This window comes from Ctenopharyngodon idella, chromosome 7 (genome assembly GCF_019924925.1).
Source record: "Ctenopharyngodon idella isolate HZGC_01 chromosome 7, HZGC01, whole genome shotgun sequence".
In the NCBI taxonomy this organism is placed as follows: Eukaryota; Metazoa; Chordata; class Actinopteri; order Cypriniformes; family Xenocyprididae; genus Ctenopharyngodon; species Ctenopharyngodon idella.
The window spans coordinates 8,226,986-8,247,207 of NC_067226.1; the positions used below are offsets into that span (position 1 = coordinate 8,226,986).

General features: G+C 38.3%; 1 protein-coding gene across 4 annotated transcripts in view; it reads left to right on the forward strand.

The window, feature by feature from the left end:
• kcnc1a (potassium voltage-gated channel, Shaw-related subfamily, member 1a) overlaps window positions 1-20,222 on the forward strand; it is a 56,295-nt gene continuing 36,073 nt past the window's right edge. Inside the window, exon 1 of one of the 4 annotated variants that reach the window (XM_051898734.1) lies at window positions 1-1,804. In XM_051898734.1, the coding sequence (XP_051754694.1) occupies window positions 1,235-1,804 (570 nt within the window). In that variant the 5' untranslated portion in view covers window positions 1-1,234. The remainder of the gene's footprint in view (window positions 1,805-20,222) is intronic. The other 3 variants (XM_051898732.1, XM_051898733.1, XM_051898731.1) reach the window with 3 other exon arrangements.

Genomic DNA, 20,222 nt, shown 5'->3' on the forward strand with positions numbered 1-20,222 from the left:
ACCCCCAAATTTAAATCTGGGGTATGTCGGCTTTTTTTGCCCCAAACCCTATTTAATTTCTGACCCTAAATCACACTTAATGTTATTGTTTATTCTGGACTTTCAATTTAGCAAATATGTTTTGTGTGCAGTGTGTAAGCTATACTACATCTCATGAACAGTCCTGCAGAAACGAGATAATGAGGGGAGGGAAAGCACAGCAAGGCGCAACGCTTTTGCAAGCTTTGTCTTCTGAATAATATTGCATGTCGCTCTGAATAGAGCTTTCCACCGTCTGAAACCATCCCAATATCTGATCTCGTGCACGCGTCGACTGAGCCACTCAGCAATTGCGCATGCGCGTCGGTGGGCTCTAGAGAAGGCTCATGTTGTCTCTCCGCAGGAATGACGAGTCTCGCTCCACTCGCATCGACAGGCACGCGCGGAAAATGAGAACATATTCATATGGTGGAAATAAAGAGGATACGATCAATCACTTCTGAACAAACACCGGATGTCCTCGCCAAACTGGACATTGTGGAGACAAAAGAAGATTTTTAAAGGACCCCTCCTCTTCCACTTCAAAGCTGACGTCTCCTGTGTTAAGTATAGCTACACATCCAGTGGCAAAACATTTTCTAGATGTGATGTCTGTCGTGTTTGTCAACAAACGGCTTCTGGTCATGGGCATCTGGACATGCTTAGAAGAAAACGACTGATGTCAGATCGAAAAACCGCTTAAAATGTGACCGTTTCCGTGTAGCCTCGATCCCTCCACTTTGTCGGATTTGAGGAGTCGTCTACAGGGAATCACGGCAGTTCATGTGTCTCGTTTTGGAGAGAGGGGGGAAAAAAGCGTGCGCCTTGGAGCTGTCCGTTCAGAACCACACACACACACACACACACACACACGCCACCAGCGGTGCACCACAAGCCACCAGCCTCGCGCCTCATCTGGACCTGATGGTGTGGAGCGCAGATTTATGACATTCTCTGCATGAATTTGTTTTGTTTAACGTCTTTATTTTCTAATTTTCTCTCGGCATCTGGAAGCAATCTCTTATTCACCTGACAAGAACATCAAACGCTCATGCACCGATTTGCTGCAGCTGAGTTGCCTTTGCGCACCTGTTTTTTCTGCGTTTATTCATTTCAGTGTCCTTTTTCCGTTGCCTAACAATTGCGCACATGTATCCTCCGGGTCTTTCAGCATTTTAATGCCTGGCCCGGGCTCGAGACATGCCTAAGCGACGAGATGGGCCAGGGCGACGAGAAAGACCGTGTTGTGATTAACGTGGGAGGGATTCGACACCAGACCTACCGCAGCACCCTGCGCACTCTCCCCGGCACTCGTTTAGCCTGGCTCGCCGAGCCCGATGCCCACAGTCACTTTGACTATGACGCCCAGATCGACGAGTTTTTCTTTGACCGCCACCCCGGAGTTTTTGCACACATTCTCAATTATTATAGGACTGGCAAGTTGCATTGCCCCGCTGATGTTTGTGGCCCTCTTTATGAGGAAGAGTTGGCCTTCTGGGGCATCGATGAGACAGATGTGGAGCCCTGCTGCTGGATGACGTACCGGCAGCACCGTGAAGCCGAAGAGGCACTGGACAGTTTCGGTGGAGGGCCAGCTGAAATGGGCAACGATGATATGGACACAGAAGTTTTGGGTGATCCAGGGGATGGAGACGAGGAACTTGAGATGACTAAACGCCTGGCCCTCGGCGACTCACCTGACGCCAAAGGTGCAGGGTTGTGGCAACGTTGGCAGCGTCGTGTTTGGGCGCTCTTTGAAGATCCATATTCTTCGAAATATGCAAGGGTGAGTTATGAACATGTTTTAATGTGGCAGCCCTGTCTTTAGCCCTGGAATCCACTATTCGTAACATATCTAAGCACATGTTGCATTGGATAAGAACAGCCTGTCTATATTAACGTTTTCTTGAGTTTATGTTATGAATTAGGCCTAATAAATAGTTGAGTTTGACGTAAACTTTTATTATCTCTTGAAAACGAACAGTGAAGCATATAAATGTATATTAACATTTAAAAACATTTGTCCGCCAAATCCAAGTCATCATGGCTTAACCAACATGGAAGTGGCCATTTTGTCATGTGACAAGAAAAACATAAAACGGAGAAGACCTCTTTAGGTCCTCGTGACCTTTTTTTTCCAGGTCAAATTAAGTGACCCTATAAGAAAATATACTCCATGACTCAAAAAATAATTTTAAATTCGTTAAAAAATATATTTAATCTTGAAAAATATGTTGAAAATATTAATTTATTTATTGGAAAATAATGAAGTAGCATGTACATGTATCCAAGGTGCAAAGAAAGTATTTTAGTATGTTTAACTTGATACTTACAGTTACACCATCACTTGCCATTAATTCAAAATGTTTATAGTTGTAAACTATAGTATTTTTTAATGTTTGAAACCAACATGCATTTTGATGTCACTTTCACAACCTGCTAAAAGGCTAAAAAACTGATCACATAGGTCTGTAGCTATTGAAACAAACAAGAAGCAACTGGTTGTCTATATATTTGACAGTGTGTTTGATTGAATTATATTCCTTGCTTTTTCTTTAGCATTATTAGCGATAGGCCTATATCAAACTGAAGCGACTAAATTCAGTCACCCTGGGGAAAACATGTGCAGTCATTCCAGGCGTCTTGCATGTAGCATTGATCGACAGCTCCTCTGACTGCAATACTGCTGTTCCACGCGCCGTGAGATCCCTTCCACGCCGCGGGCGTGCTCGTGCACAAATTAATCACTCTGGGAGAACATTAAAGAGAATACATCACGAAGCAAAGGCTTTTCTTTATTTATGTGCCCATGCTGCTTTGAGATAAGACACACAAGGCCGATAACATCATTCTGATCAGCAGGTCTGAGTGACAGCACTTGAGATGCTAGATGATTTAGTGTTATGTGTCGAGCATTAGTTTGGTCCTCCTGTCAGACTTTTATAGTGGGCATTAGCTGTTGTAATGTGTAAGGTATTTGCCGTATGCTGTAGCTCAAACAGCAAGGCACTAGCAAAGCCAAGGGCATGGTTTCGATTCCAGGGAATGCAAAAACTGATAAAATGTATACTTCAATGCAATTTAAGTTGATTTGGATAAAAATGTCAGCCAAATGTGTTCAATAGACTTTTATGCAGTCTATTTAAGCCAATTACAAGGCCAGTCTGATTTGGACAATTATGAGATTGTCCTATTTGTTTTATGCCTGTTTAATAGGAGTAAAATGGACCAGGACCACTGCTAAGATCTGGGTATTGCACCCTATAGGCTACAGGACGCTGATAAACCAGTCAAGGAATGTCGATGCACAGTTAGAAGTAGAGTAGATTTATGTCAGAAATCAATCAATCAATCTCTCAAAGTGTGCTATTACTAACAAGGGAGTATGCATTTTTTTTGCAACAAGAAATATACAGTCAAGCCAAAAATTATTCAGACATTTTTGATATTTTTGATAAATTCTATTAGTGGGTGCAGGACACTATAGTCCATTTAGTGAGGATAGGAAAATAAAGTAAACTGTGACATATTAAACCCAAAAATTCTTCATACAGTGGACTACCAGTAAAATTGATAAAAATTTGGGAACAAAAATTATTCAGACACTTTGACCTGACCATGTTTTGCTTAAGTGTTATCTTATTGCTTAAGTTTTTTTTTCTGACACAGTTTAACTCTGAGATCTTGTCATATTTTATTACAATTTTTTTAAACTGTAGTGAATAAACTGTATTAATGAATGAAATGTTCAAGGTGTCTGAATAAATTTTGGTGTGACCATATGGTACCACTTTCACGTTTGTAGATTATTTGTATTTTAATTGTAAACAATATTCCCAAAACATTAATTTATTTGATGTTATATTTAAAGATGACAGGTTTACTTAACATTTTGTCAAAATATGCAAAATAATGTGGCACATAATATTGTTTTGGATATTAATAATTGAAATATTATTAATTTCCTGAAATTATTTGTATATTGAATAATAATGTGGCGAAGTGTTTGTGAAGTGCTCTGAATCAGATCTGAGCAAGTCAGCCTTATAGCATTTTCAACAATCAGTGAATCAGCTATTCAGCACATCTGAATTAGTAAAAAAAATGAGTCATGCATCTGAATGAACTGCAGGCTTTACCCAACACACGATGGACATGCCTCAGACATTCTTTATGTTTATTGTTCCTGCACGTGTGTGGGAGCATGGGATTGAGAGACAAAGACAAGAGCAAAAGAGTGAAAGAGAGACAGAGTTGTTATCCTGTTGTCATCTGGCAGATGTTTGCACTGGTTCCCAAAGGCACCTGATATTTTCATGTCCTTGGCAGGCAAGATGCTGCTTTTTACAGTGTATGTCTTGGGAATAAGTTGTCATGGCAACGGTTTCAGAGCTCTGCTGAAACCGATGAAAGCTGGTCTTCCTCGGGAGATGTCAGGAAAACGCGACAAACTTCTCTGGAGGCTTTCGGATGATGATTTGTCTATGTACATGTTTGCCCCATGTGTCGGTGTTGTATTTCATACAATTCCATCATTTAGTGTGCAGTTTTGTTTATCCAGTGACAAAATATATGCTAATATATGAATAAAACATTGGAATGAAATAAAAATATTCAAGCACATTATGAAAAGTGAGAGTTGTTATTAGTTCCCAAAGGTTTACCTAGTTTGGAGGCTAATAGTGATTAACAAAATAGTTAACCAGGCTGTCTGGGTAAACACAAACCTCAACTTATACCACATATTATTCATATACCAGATGAATTATACAAACAGCAAAAGCAGTTTGCTAAAATGCAGCCCATACTCAAGTGTCTTCCCAGTTGTGCTATGTGATATTCCCATAATGTCCCATTCTCCCATGAGACCATCTCGGCCATTATGTGCTCCAGTGGGCCTTACCTTGTACAACAACAGGAAAAGTGTTGATAATTAATGCACTGGTCGATATGTGAATGCACCTGCTGGCTGATTCCTGGATGAGGGAATTGGCATGTCTCCCAGACTTCCTTCCAGGCTCTCCCAATGGAAATCCCACCATTGTGGGACAGAGAATGGTAGGGATTTATCTGGTTATCTCGTCACACTTGTCTTGTGAGAAACAAAGCAATTCTCACTTTTCCCTCACTGTGATTAGCAACAATTTTTTTAAACAAATATAAAATAAATGGTTAAATAATGGGGCTTGAACTTTTTTCATGAGCAATATAATGAAAGATGGATTTATTTAGGAGATACATTTACTCCGAAGTAACTTGCGTATAAAGGTAAAGTACAAAACAAGTGATGAATTATTAAAAGTGCTGCAATCCAAAATTTTTAAATGTGATTAGATGAGAAAAAGCTAGTTGCAGGTCTATTACAGTATGGAACATTTGATTTAGTAAAAAAATTCAGGTCATTGGTGTTGTAAAAATACAGATCCAGTTAAAAGCTTATAGTGGGATAGGAAAGTATCAGCGACACAGCTGTTTGGGATAAATAGTAAGATTTTATTTCTGATTGTACAGAATAAAAAAATACATGGAAATAACTGGAATCTGATACTGCGTCATGTGCATATCGCATATGGGAATTAAAATCGCAATAAAACAAATAATGACAGATCTTTTCTTCTGTATTGTGACATACGTCGAAGTGTAACTAATTATCGAAAAGGAAAAAATGAAGGGTGAGGGCTTGGTTCTATCCGTTGGTTGTTGATTGGATTTTGAAATGTGGGTGTTGCCCTCAAAAATGAATGAAAATGCTCTTTAACTGGTTTAAGTGGACTAAATGATTGGAGAAGTCCTGCAGGCTCTCCCAATGGAAATCCCACCATTGTGGGACAGAGAATGGTTGCTGCTAGGGATTTATCTGGTTATCTCGGATTTATCTGGTTATCAGAGAGAAGAGTTTTCTCTTTGTCATGATGTACAGAAAATCTGACAACTCCATGCTGTCCTGCAGGTCAGGCATTCCAACTGTCTTTTTCAGTTTTTTTCTGTTTTGGCCTGGCTGTGATGAGTTTGTCACAGTAACATCACATGACCTCCCACCTCCGACTCTTGTTTCTTTACCTGCAGAGAGGGAGGATTCACACATTATCACCTTCACCTCAACACCTTGACTCCCTCCAGCCCCGACCCGCTCACCCACTGTTCCCATACTGTCACAAACAAAGAGCAGAAAGCACTTTCCTGCCTCTCCACACTGAATCACTACAAGGCTGTCCTACCTGCCCCTTGGCAGATCTCGAAACAGCCTAATTAGGAACAAAACAAGTTCTTAGATTCCTTGTTTTTGCTAATAGAGAGTCATTTGAATGGATAATGACTAGCTTTGATTGTATACAGTTCTTAACAGAGAAATGTTTAATAAGAAAATTAGGGACAACCATATGTATTCTAAAAAAAAAAAAAATAGTATAGAAGGTATGGACATAAAGTGTTGGGGCAAACTTTCATTTTAAACTTGTGTAGCATGAAATCTGGAAGATGCTCATCAAATGTATCTTGTTTGCCATCAAGACATTAAAAGGGGGTTTAGGAATCATTTGGGAGAGGAAACAAACCACAGAACCAACAGAGTTGACCAGATTAAATCTGTTATCATGACTTTCAATAATTAATCAAAAAGACAGGGCTCTTCAATTATGTTCTTGCGTGGGCGGCAGATGAAAATTTAAGATGATCAAACATTTTCCAAAGTCAATTAAATTTTTTTTTTTTTTTTTTTTTTACAAAAATATTAAAACTGAGGAAAAATATTTAAAAAATCTGGGTATATATTTGAGAATATTAATCCACAAGGGAAAAAAATCCATTGTAGAGTATATTTACATAAGAAATAAATTGGGGGGGAAATGCCTATTTCTACTTGTTTCTCTATAACCATCCCAATCACTGAGGAAAATTCTTTCTGTGTCCTGCAAATTTTGCACATTTGGATAAGACACAATTGAAAGTGCCTATGTGCTAGTTCATATTTAAAACTAATGTTGCTGAAATCTGGCCAGAAAAGTCTTAAACACGCTTGGCTGGGTCCAGATCTGGACAAAGGACCACTAACTGATGACAATTGAATGGTACTGAGCTCCGCTTTGACTTCTCTAATGTACAGTATCAGGCAGAGATGATTTCCTTGTTATCAATCTAAAGGTCATTTAAAAATAACTGACAGTCCTGATTTGGTCTGGGGGTCACCTTTTAAAAAAGCACTGGTGATATAAGAAATTTATATAATAATTTAAGGGACATATAGGTAAAAGTTAAACAGGCAAAAAGGATATTAGATAAAGCTCAAATGTACACTACAGTTCAAAAGTTGGGGTCATTATGTTTTTTTTTTAATTAAAACAAGGACTCATTAAATTGATCAAAATTGACAGTAAAGACAAAAAGATTTCTATTTAAAATAAATGCTGTTCTTTTGAACTTTCTATTACTCAAAGAATCCTGAAAAATGTATCAGGGTGTCCACAAACATATTAAGCAGCACAACTGTTTTCAACATTAATAATAAGAAATGTTTCTTGAGTACCAAATGAGACAATTAGAATGATTTCTGAAGGATCATGTGACACTGAAGACTTTGCTATCACAGGAATTAAATAAAATTGTATGGGTACAAAAGATAATGATGTAATTGAAATGGATAGTACTCATTCATCAGATCTCTGCATGGACAGAAAAATATACACGCACCAAAGGTTAAACACGTCAAATCAAATGACAATAGTTTTTTTGTACCCGTTACGTAATCATAATAATGTGCACAATAATGTATTGTGCCGTTTGGTCACATTACAAGTCAAGCGCACCATCTGTTATAATAAACTGGGTGTTTTTGTTCAGGCGAGGTTGCACACTGTGTGTGCTTTGCTGGGTGAACCAGGGCTCCAGAAGCTTGGACAGAGAATGGTTAGGTATATAACAGGTCCCTCTGTGTGTTATTTGTTGTTCCTTTATGCTGAGTCATTAATCATGGCTATTTAAATGGAAAGAGACTTAACTGATGCCTGGTCCAGCTTTTAAACTGAACACATCAGCTAAAACTGAATATTTCTGCTACCTGTGTCTTTCATAGGACAAAAAGCTCCTTAAAGGGTTAGTTCACCCAAAAATGAAATTTCTGTCATTAATTACTCACCCTCATGTCGTTCCAAACCTGTAAAACCTTCATTCATCTTCGGAACACAAATTAAGATATTTTTGATGAAATCCGAGAAGTCCATAGAAATCAACGTAATTATCACATTCAAGGTCCAGAAAAGTAGTAAAGACATCATTAAAATAGTCGACATGACTAATGTGGTTCAACCTTAATGTTATGAAGCTACGAGAATACTTTTTGTGCACAAACACAAAACAAAAATAACGAATTTATTCAACAATTTCTTGTTGAATTTCTCTCCCCTGTCATTCCGACTCAGTACTGTACATGTGAGCATCATGACGCATACGTGTGCTGCTGACGCAGGAGCCGGCCAATAGTGAGTCGGAGTTCTGATGTAGAACCTGGAAGTGCTGCAACATAAACAGCATAGGAGACTGACACGGAAGAGAAGAAATTGTTGAATAAAGTCGTTATTTTTGTTTTGTTTTTTTTGCGCACAAAAAGTATTTTCGTCGCTGCATAACATTAACATTGAACCACTGTAGTCACGTTGATTATTTTATTGATGTCTTTATTACCTTTCTGGACCTTGAATGTACCTTGAACTGAAGGACATGAGAGTGAGTAATGAATGACAGAAATTTAATTTTTGGGTGAACTAACCCTTTAAAAATGTAATGCTGGGATTTCCTCTGATTGTAATGTTTACTGTCAGTGTCAGTTCTGCCCACCTTATTTTTAACATAAGAGCAAGCCATTTTTTAATATAATATACACTTTCACAGGAAATAGCTTACTTCTGCATTGAAAAATAAGGTGGATAAGTGCTGGAATATTTCAAGACAGAATAAGAAATTGGGAACATATAGTAATAGAGCATTTTGGTACATACACATAAGTGGATTTATGTAATATGTATTTTTTTTAATGTAATTTAAGTCAGCAAGAAAAATTGAAACAGGACTGGAAGAGGTTTCCCAATCCCTGAATTCATTTTTATTTAATAGAACACTTTTCTTTTGGCCTTGTGGCCACAGGCACATTCCTTTTTTTCTCCTTAGTAATTATTCTCCTCTCTGTTTCTCTTAGTGCGTCATTTGTTTACATGCTCATTTTCATTTTTATGGTACAGTTCAAGTTCTTCTCTTGGAGACAGTATTCCAAGACATTGGACATTAGCACCGGCAACCATGGAATGATTAGAGGGCAAGGCTAGTGATAAGACAGACCTATACCTGCTGTGAGACGTCTTACCCTTCTCTCATCTGAACTGGCAGCTGATCCTTAGAGTGAGACTTGCACAGATTCTTGCTATATAAATGCAGAACAGAAGTCAGCCCCAGAGGAAGCCTACGGTGATTAACGTTAATTAGACTGCAGTAGCAGAGCAGAGCCCAGACCCCCTTAATTACCGGAGAGAGTGGAGTACCTTGACACAGCATGCATGCCAACCTCTGGCTCATTCCACTCAACATGATCTGCTGAGAAAGGGACAGAGTAAGGTACTCTATAGCAAAAACAGGTTCAAATTGCCTAATCAATCAGCAAGAGATAAGGCCTATATATATATATATATATATATATATATATATATATAAACATAGCCGACTCACCTACGTTCCTCAGCAGTTTTCTGCATCCCTCCACCTCCCCGTCTCCTCACACTCGCCTGGTTACTATCCTAACCCGAGGTACAGGAGAAGTACTCTGGGTTCAAGCCAAAATACAGAGCTCGGAGCCCTTCCCTCAGACAGCACGCCAAATACGCATACGTTTTATTCTGATTATTTGTAAGAGTGAACTCATGAAACACAAAATAGCAAGGCAACATATACTGTAATATACAGATCCTGCTGTCCCATTCCTCCTAATTTTTAGGACACCCTTTATTTCTGACTACCCCCGCCATTTCTCCCAGTTCTGTCTATGAGGAGTAAGTAGAGCAGGACACCCTTTTAAAAAGCTGCAGGGCAGTGGCTCTAGAGACCCAGCAACTGTGAATAGCCTTGATACCATGAGCCATGAGAATTAGGTGATAGATGCTCAAACTGGGGCACCCAAATGTGAAGAGTCCTGGTTTTATGGTGGATTTTGCTCAAGGCAGGTGGAGATGCATTTAAGCTCTAGAGGATTTTGCTTCTGTGCTCACAAACAGTTTTAAAGGCATTGTTCCACCAAAAAAAAAATTTCTGTTATTTACTCACCCCCATGTTATCCCAAACATGTATTACTTTCTTTCTTATGTGCAACACAAAAGAAGATATTTTAAAAGTCAGTGGGGCCTAAATAACAATGGATATATATTAGGGCTGTTACAATACATCGATTTGGATCAATGATCTGATCAAATAATATATTTAAGATACACTAGAAGATTTGTTTGGTTGTTATAAAAAGATGTCAAATTGTCAAACTGAGCTGTCATCAAATATATTATTATTTTTTAGATTTCTTTGGATAAATGTTTGTATATTTATCCAAAGATTGTGTGTATATCCTAATTTGATTACTAGATTTGCACATTTAACAGATGTCACTGTTTATCTCATTTATCTCAAGCTAATTATGAGCTCTTATCAGGTGATTGATGATCCTATGTGTGATTCCCCATTTATTTTTCTAAATTATTTAAAATACTAAAATAATTTTTTTTAATTTATTTTTTTATTTTTTTATCAGGCCCCTGAATCTAATCAAATCGTATCATGTTTTGAGGCATCAGCAAATATCATATTGCTGACTAGGAGACCGTTCCACCACGTCCCAAAGGTGCTCTATTGGATTGAGAGCTTGTGACTGTGGAGGCCATTTGAGTTTATTGAATTGTGATGTTCAAGAAACCAGATTGAGATGATTTGAGCCTTGTGACATGACGCGTTATCCTGCTGGAAATAGCCATCAGATAATGGGTACACTGTGGTCGTAAAGGGATGGACATGGTCAGCAACAATACTCAGATAGGCTGTGGTGTTTAATCGATGCTCAGTTGGTACTAAGGGGCCCAAAGTGTGCCAAAAAATATCCCCCACACCATTACACCACCACCAGCCTAAAACGTTGATTTAAGGCAGAATGGATCCATGCTTTCATATTGTTTACGTCAGTTTCTGACCCTGCCATCTGAATGTTGCATCAGAAAGCGAGACTCATCAGACCAGGCAAAACATTTTCCAATCTTCTATTGTCCAAGTTTGGTGAGCATGTGTGAATTGCAGGCTCAGTTTCCTGTTCTTAGCTGACAGTAGGTGCACCCGGTGCAAGTAGGGCTCGCTGCAGCCTGCGGTGGACATCCAACTCCCCCCACATCCAAATGTGACGTCAGAAGCCACGCTCTAGATATATCTATGGTGACTCCCCATCCCCGTGTCGCCCTGGAAACCCGATTTGTTGTATGTAGGTTCCCGATTGAAAGGGTTTTTAAGGGTAAAGATAGGTTTTAAATGTGTTTCAGGCGTAAGGGTAGGTTTTGAGTGTGTTTCGGTCATATGTTTTAGGTGGGTTTCAGTGCGGTCTGTCAAAAAAAGACAAATATAATAAGTAAATGATAAAGAATTAGGTGTGAGGGTTGAGTCTTCTCGATGCTCAAAGTTAATGAGGATAAGCACGTTTTCCCCCCCCAAACCAGTTCACCAGAAATCCTGCTCTGCAGCTAATTTCATGTGCTTCTGCTGCTGTAGTCCATCTGCTTCAAGGTTCAACGTGTTGTAAAAAAATTCCCAACCCTAGCAAACAGTATCACATATATTTATGATGACTCCCTTCATTAATTTAAGTTTCTTTTAAGGAACAAGGACCTCTGTCTGACCTCTCACATTCAGTCCACAAGTGTACACAACGCTTGCCTATCGTGCACGCTTTACCCACACATAGACCCTCCACTCAAAGAAATCAGGACAGAAGTGGTTGAAAGTGGACAAAAGAGATGGATTAAGGCCCCATCCACACAAAGCCAGATCTTTCCCTATCCGATCTTTTTTTTTCCTCGTCTCAAGAAATATCTGCGTACACACGAAACCACTGAAACGACTCAAAACGATGTAGTATACATGCCAGACCAGTATGTGGCGCTGTAATTCTGCCACAGAGATACACTTAAAACAGAGAATAAGACTTGGAGCATGCGCATAAACCTTGCGCGCTGTATACAAACTTTAGTAAAGCTTAGAAATAACACTTTTTTTTTGGCTCAGTAGCTTCTGCAGCACGAACACAAGCATCTAGAGTCTGCTATTGTTGTTGTTGTTGCTGTTAAGTGGAAAAATTTGCTTCAAGTAAAAAAAAAAAAAAATTAAAAACATTTATTGACACTAGGGCTGGGCATTGACACAAATTTCACAATTGGATTTGATTTTGATTCAGAAGCTTGCGATTTGATTTCAATTTGATTACCTTCAATTCAATATTGATTAATCTGGGGCCTATCAGGTGCAGCACATGGCAAATTTCCTCAAAGAAAAAAATCTCTCAACTAATGCTGTAAACTATACAGGGAACCAGTCAGTACATCATTATATTATTAAAGGTTAAAATTAATTGATTTGTATGCTACTTAAATATAAATTACACAAAGAAGTTTTTATAGTAACGTTATAACTAATACATTTTTAATGACATAATTATGTTTCTACTCGTTTTTATATAGGCCTAAACATTTAAATGGTGGCTGTCATAAAACAGATTTATACATTCAATATTGAAGCACATGTTAAGTACAATAAATATGCAATAGCCTAGTCACAGTGGATATATATCAAAATGCTCCTCTCTAAGTTCATTTTTGTAGCTGACTAGCGAGTTTTTGGACATTGAACGGCTTTTCTGAGGTTAATGATACAGGTAAATATGACATTTTTACAAGCTGTTTTATTAACGCCTTTCCGCGGTTGAAACACTGATTGATCGATTAATGTGACATGATATGGATTTCGGTAAGTTGTACTGTATCTTTCAACATACCTTCGGATATTTATTCACGTTTATTTCGTATTGTAAAGCGGAAGAGATGATCGGTTCACGTGCTACAGCGATGTGTCAGTCACGCCACAGAGCGCCAAAAAAGATCACGACAGCTCGAGACACATATGCTCTGCAGTCTATGGGAAAGTAGCCCATTTTCGATTCTTGTTAGGTTTATTGTGCCTGCAAATTCACCCTGACACCCATCCCACCCATTTATTCACATAAATGACCTATTTTGATTCAAAACGGCGAATTTTGCAGAAAAGCAACTAGTTTGCAGGTATGTGTGCTGTTAGCAGTGTCTGACTAGGGTCGACACATGGGGTGATGACTTAATTGTTTTGCAAAATATATGGACTGGCTGTACCCACGAAAACGCAAAGGCGGTGTTTTCAGATTTATCCACTCTGGGACCCAGTTTCAAAAAATAGCAGTTTCACCTTCCGAAAACGCCAGATCCGCATGGACGAAACGCCTGTCTGATACAAAATTTGTACGTATACACAGAAACGCATCTCCGTGTGGACGGGGCCTAAAACACCAGGGGCCTATACCATGAAGCCGGTTTAGATGGCTAGCCAGGTATGTTTCAGTTTAGTTTCCGCCAACCCTGGGTTTTAGGCGCCATTAAAGTAGTTTGGCTTTTAGCAGTGTTCAGCATCATGGTACCAACAAAGCTTGATTGGATTGGTTTGGTTTTGTCAACTCAAAACTAATCCTGTAACACTGAGTTTGTTTAACTACCATCATGGTATGCCCCCCAGGCATAAACAGGAATGTCTCCCTCTACTTGTGATCCGATTGACCAAAAACGCATCTTAATACCAGGTGTAAACAGGGCCTTCCAGTGCTGGCTGCGAGTTTTATTGATAAATCTAAAACTCCTTGTTTGATGAGGGAGATATACCGACAGGATAAATATTTTCCTAAACAATGTTAAAGCAATCATGGCTTGTGTCTCCTATTTTTCGATGCAGGATTTGTGAATGAATCACTTTAGAATTGGTTCTTTACGTGAAAAGGTCAAAACGGTTTGAATTAGTTAGTGCAATTCCGTCTGAATCAATCAGACAGTCAATTTATGCACTGAATTGTTTGGAGTGGTTTCTCAAAATAATGAGACAAATTAGCACTGGATGAAGTGAATATTGATCTAGTCAATTTAAACAACCTGCCAAACCATGATATTGCCAGCGATGAAGAAGGTCTTCGTTAAGTTCAACGCATGTGAATTTGAATGAGTCTGTGCAGTTAAAGACATCTTCCATCTAGGAGTATCGTACACTAACACTATAGCCTACATGAAAACACAGACAGGTCTTAATCTAAGCCAGGAGTAAGCACATTAGTTTAATTAGGGCATTTAAGTAGCTTTTATAAACGTGCCTTAGAAAAAAAAAACATGCATTTTAGTCTGGGACTAGGCTTAAGCCTTGTCTGTGAAACCGGGATATAAAATGAATTTTTGGGGCATGTTCCTTAGAGTACCATTCAAGTTAATCAGAATGAGTTGCACTTTATATCCATGTTCAATGGCTTTGCCTGTGTCATTGTTGTGGCATAGATTTTTTAATCTCTTCTCTGTATTCAGAAAAAATGTTGTTGCTGCTGTTTTGGTTGAGAGAATATAACCTCGCTTATTGACTGGAAAACAGGCAGCTGGCTCTGCCTCAGTAAAGCACACAACATTGTGGTCGACAGTGGTCTGACTAATCTGCAAAGGAAGTAGAACAGTCAGCATACCATAAAGTCCATTAAAAAGAAAGGTATCGGTTATCTTCTCTTGTTTACCCAAATGCCTTTCGGCTATATGCATAATAAGCCATCCCTCAATAGCCATTAGAACATTAATTTCTGTGAGGCTGACAGGTGGCTGAATCTGAATGACCAGTTCATGCACTGTTGAATGGCTTTGTCAGCACAAATGTTTACCTGTGATATTGATTCTTTTCTTTTTCCATATTCAAACAGATGAATTACCCCTGCTGGACAGTTTGGGTTGAGAATCATGTTAACCCATTGTTTGCTGTAGTCAAAGAAACAAAGGTAGAAACTCTCTCAGAACAACAAATAGTGATCTGACTAATAGAGTGCATTAAAAAGAAAGGTATCAGGTATTTTCCTGTTTTCACAGACAAGCTGCCATGTCTCTCACAGTGAAACCACTTCTCCAGCCCCTCCTCCAGTACTTTATACCCCAAGCTCTCACTGTGTGCTTTGTTTTAAGCTCCGTTTAATGTGTTGTTCTATTCTGGGATCTCCCTTCAGGATAAAACAGGATTTTAAATCTACCATGAATTCAATGGCTAAATTTTAAATGAACACTGCTATAGACATTTTGTTTTAAAATGAACTTTTTTTCTGATTTAGAAGAAGTGCAGATTTTATGCAACGTTCAAGTTACCTTAAAGCTACAATATGTAAGATTTTTGCAGTAAAATATCCAAAAACCACTAGGCCAGTGTTTTGTTCAGTTGAGTACTTTAAATATCCCAAATGTTTCCAACTATTTGTAAATCGTGAGAAAATCACGATTTTAACCAAGGATATGGGACGTGTCCGGGAGTCGCCTGTCAATGGCGTCATATCCGCGTTACCCTCGGTTTCCGGTTTTATTTTGTAGAAACCATGGAAACACTAAAGACGCTTTAATATATTACATGTTTTATTAGACAAGGGAACAACTGTTTGGTTACATTTATAGACAGAAAACGAATTATTGTTATATAGCTCAACACGTTTAGTCTTATTGTTTAAATCTAGTTTCCTTGATTTTCCGAGAGTACCATGCTTCAGAGAAAACACTGTAATACAGCATTTTCTCCATCATACAATACATTTTAAAATTAATTGCATGCCATTTATCAACACAAGCCACCCAGCATTTATTAATATGATATTCTAAAATCAATCTAGCTTACTGCAGTGTGCAACAAGTGTCTCACAACAGCCAGCGAGGGAACACAGATTAACATCATAACATCATTTTCAACACAGTCAAATGTATGATAAACAGCGCTGTGTTACCTCATACGATTGACCGGAAGAAGCGGAAGCGGCAACTACGGCATAATAAAAGTTCCGCTGCTCGCGAGGTGTGTGTCGCATTCGTCTCTCATTTGCAATCTCTCCAGCGGCCTCGTTCAGCTCCAACATCATTCGGCCCTGGGCTGCTTCCTACTACAGTAACGTTAATAATCTCATCCATGGACATGATTTCTGCCATGAGTCACATGAGTCACATAAGTCTTTTCCACTGGCTGTGAGGTAAAGACGACATCTCCCAAGATTCCACGCTCAAACTCTGCGTCATCAAGCTATGCCTTTGTTTTGAAAAGGCACCATCTTGCGGCGAAAAAGTTACATATTGTAGCTTTAATAAACATATTTGCTTGTTTGAATTATTAAGATATTGAACTGTTTTTGTCAAATAAGCTTCATTCATAATGCTTCCCCTGTTACAAACCTGTGCGCTCTCTAAACTGTCTGGATGCTGCACAGTTGACTGCAGTCTTCTTTGTTTCGACAACATCACGTTATTAACAAACATTTAGAAAATCAACTTTTAAAATTTGTGAAGCGATTCGAATCAGTAGAAAATAGAATCGCGATTCAAATGTGAATCAATTTTTTTCCCCACACTTACTGTTTGCTGAGATGGACCTGTGTTTTATCCCTTATGCAGTTGATGATTTTGCACATGGATAAATATAGATATTTAGAAAGTGATGTGTGCTCAGTTGTGTTGATACGAGTTGCCCCATTAATAATCATTTGGACAATGCTGTTGTCATTTGAGATCTAATGGTACGGTGATAACATGAACAAATTCAAACTTGATGAATGAAGCTACAGTATTTAACCCTGGGTAATTAACTGACTGACTTCATAAATCTGTTGACTGGGGATGCTAATTTAGAATAGTGTGTATACTAAAGTACACAACCTTTTTTATATTTAAAAAATGCAATTAACAAGTTTCAAACCCTTCCACTGTTTTTTTTTTTTTTCCTTTTTCTTTTCTTTTCTTTCTTTTTTTTTAATGCAGATGCAAAAAACACGAGAGATTTGAGGAGCCCCTTGCTGACCGAAAGCGATTTAATGCATCAATCAATGTGTTCTGCATTTTTATTTTCTGCATAACAAATTACATGCAGCCAGCTAATCAGGAATTACAATAAATCATGTCAAAATCACTTTTTCACAGACTGAGACAAGAAACAGAGACAGGAAATTAGTTTGTGATTTTGCATCCTGCTTCTGTTTGCATACTTTTTAAACGACAAAGCATATTTGCACTTAGTAGCGGTGGGTTTCACTCTTGGATCAATATCCAGAGCTTTTTAAAAGACAGGGTGTGTCCCTGTGTACTGCGCACAATGAGCAAGAACAGGCATCTTTACACTTTTACAAATTAAATTCTGTATTGACCTTAGGTAGCCCCACCCCTTTTCAGCGCTGCACTCGTTGTGTTCTGTCTTCCGGTTTGTATTTCCACAGCATGAAGGTAAGATCTTACAAATTTATGAATTAACCTCTCGTTTTAAAATCTTCCTGGTCTACTGACATTTGTTATGACATCTGCCTTTAAATATTACAATGCTCATGATAACTTTCGTAAGTAAATCCTCTTCACCAGCTAATTACTCTTCGACAGCGATGCCATAGAATTATACAGAGCTACTGCAAAAATGAAAGTTCAAAGACAAAATTCAAAAGATGGCTGCTCACTTGTTTCTCTGGCGCATAAGGTCTATAAAGACGCAATGCTGCATCTGTAGGTGTACCAAAGCAAGCATCTGACTCACTTCATGACCTAGTATCAGAGGCAGCTCAGATGATAATTTCCCCCCATTCAAATATGTAATCCAACCCCAAATTCGTGCTATTGGTTGAGCCAGTGTTCTGTCATGCCCAGCAGGTCACTCAAACAAATAAATTGCAATTCTGATTGATGTAGAAATGTAACACTTTACCTTTAACCATGTACATCATACAGTAATGCTCCTTTCATATACAAAAGTGTCTTTTGAGTCGCTCTGCTGCTAGCCTTGAACACAGAAAACCCAACAAACACAGAGAACCCAACAAACCAGATAAAAAATGTGTCAGTTGATCACTAAGGGGAAGCCAAGGGAAAGGAAGTGTTTAAATATTGAGAGCAGAGTGTTAGTTTGTGTGTTGCCTGTGACTAAAAGAGTGAAAAAGGCTGAGCTATATTGGTGGCTTTTAAGGCTGTAAAAAATTACAGTTGAGGTTTGTGATGGAGTATGTTTAAATAACTGTAGTTAGTTTAAAGTTGATGAAGTAATTGTGGTTACTAAATTAGTGGAATGTCTTACTGCATTTCAGCCATTTGTAATGCGCAATGGATGAGGTTAAAGCGGTTAGCAATTCTTAAATATTTGAAGAGATGAATTGCTACCTCTCACTCCTTCAAGAATGGCCAGCACCATCTTTTCCATTAATCTCCCATCAGTGGAGAGGACCACTTATTTCTGCTTTGAGTAGAGGAACTTCATTGTACATTAATGGCATAACAGTGTAATGTACATTTAACAGCCCTCCTCTTATCTGTACACGTCATCTTCACTGACAGGCAAACTGAGGCTTGAGTGGAATATATTTATGAATTACTGCAAGCTAATGGAATTTTGTTGTGTGGATTCAATGTCAAGCATGCTAACACACATACACAGGAAGTTTGTGTTAACGTGGCCCACAGCCACTTGCCTGTGACTGTTTTTATTTTCTGTTAAAATATTTAACATAAATAATTTAGAGAAATGTGGTTTGCAAACAGCATAGTTTGAAAAGGCTGTCCTTGGTTAAATGTGCTTATGAAATATTAACTGATAGACACGTGCTTATGAAAGAGATTGAGACTGGATTTGGCAAAAAACAAAAAAGTGAAGATAAGGACATGTTAACTGCCATTTCCTATAAGAACCCTATAGTTTTGTTTAATACTTACTGAGCTTCAGAAATTAATGGGGGCTTAGGACAAAATGCCACAACATTGAAAACTGTATGATTGATTGATTAATTGATTGTTATATAATTTTTTTATGTATATACATTTTTAGGACAGGCTAATTACTTAAAATATTCATAATACACTCAAAAATGAATTCATTACCCTTAATTTAATTAAAGAAAGTTTTTACACAATTTAATTTAGTTCATGCAAAATAAATCAAGCAGTTTCATTCATCATTATGCACAACAATGAACAAATAATAAGACTGGTGTAAAGGCCTTTGCACACTGAGTCCGAAATCCGCATGCGAAATTTTCGCACGTTAAAAAATAAATACGACCTCACGTTATGTCAATCACATTTGCACACTGCCTCCGAAACTTTCGTCCATCATAAAAAAAATTTGTATCAGGTTCGATTTTCTGCGTTTTTCGCATCCGTGGCACGCATTTTGAGAGACGTTTTGACAATTCAGAGCCACCGTACATGAACGCCAAAATCCCCAATGCCATCTGACAAGTTGATCCATGTCGTCTACAGCACAAAGCAGCAGCACTGTATGACAAACAAAGTGCAGAAAGAGACATAATATAAAGACAGATTGCTCCAGTATCGCTAGCAAAGCATCAAACTGAGGCACTGACATCCTGAAGTAAACTTTGAAACGCTCGGGATAATCACGCAGCTCCTTGATGAGGTGGAACACTCCTTCCTCTCTACGCAATCTCAGGATTGGATGTACCCAATATTTCCTCTTTCTTTTTGTCTTTTTAAGAAGAGAGAGGACAACTAAATCATGCTCACTGCTTGAAGACTTCATTTTGTATTATTTTGCGAATTTTTTCACAACGGATTCATTAATACGCATCGGACTCAGTGTGCAAGGTCTCTGTGCGTGACAAATTTTTAGGATCACGAATACGAAAAAACGCATACGAAAATTTCGGACTCAGTGTGCAAAGGCCTTAAGTATTGACTTTTGTATTGATTGTATAAAGTATTATAGTATAGAGTGTCCACAGCCTAAACATATGCTCCACTTTCAGCACAATGGTAACCACAAAATTCAAAAACATACTCCTCTAAATGTCCAGCATAACTGAACATTAAACACTAACACGTCTTTCCCTTTACTGAAAAGAAAGAAAAAAAAAACATAAAATAACA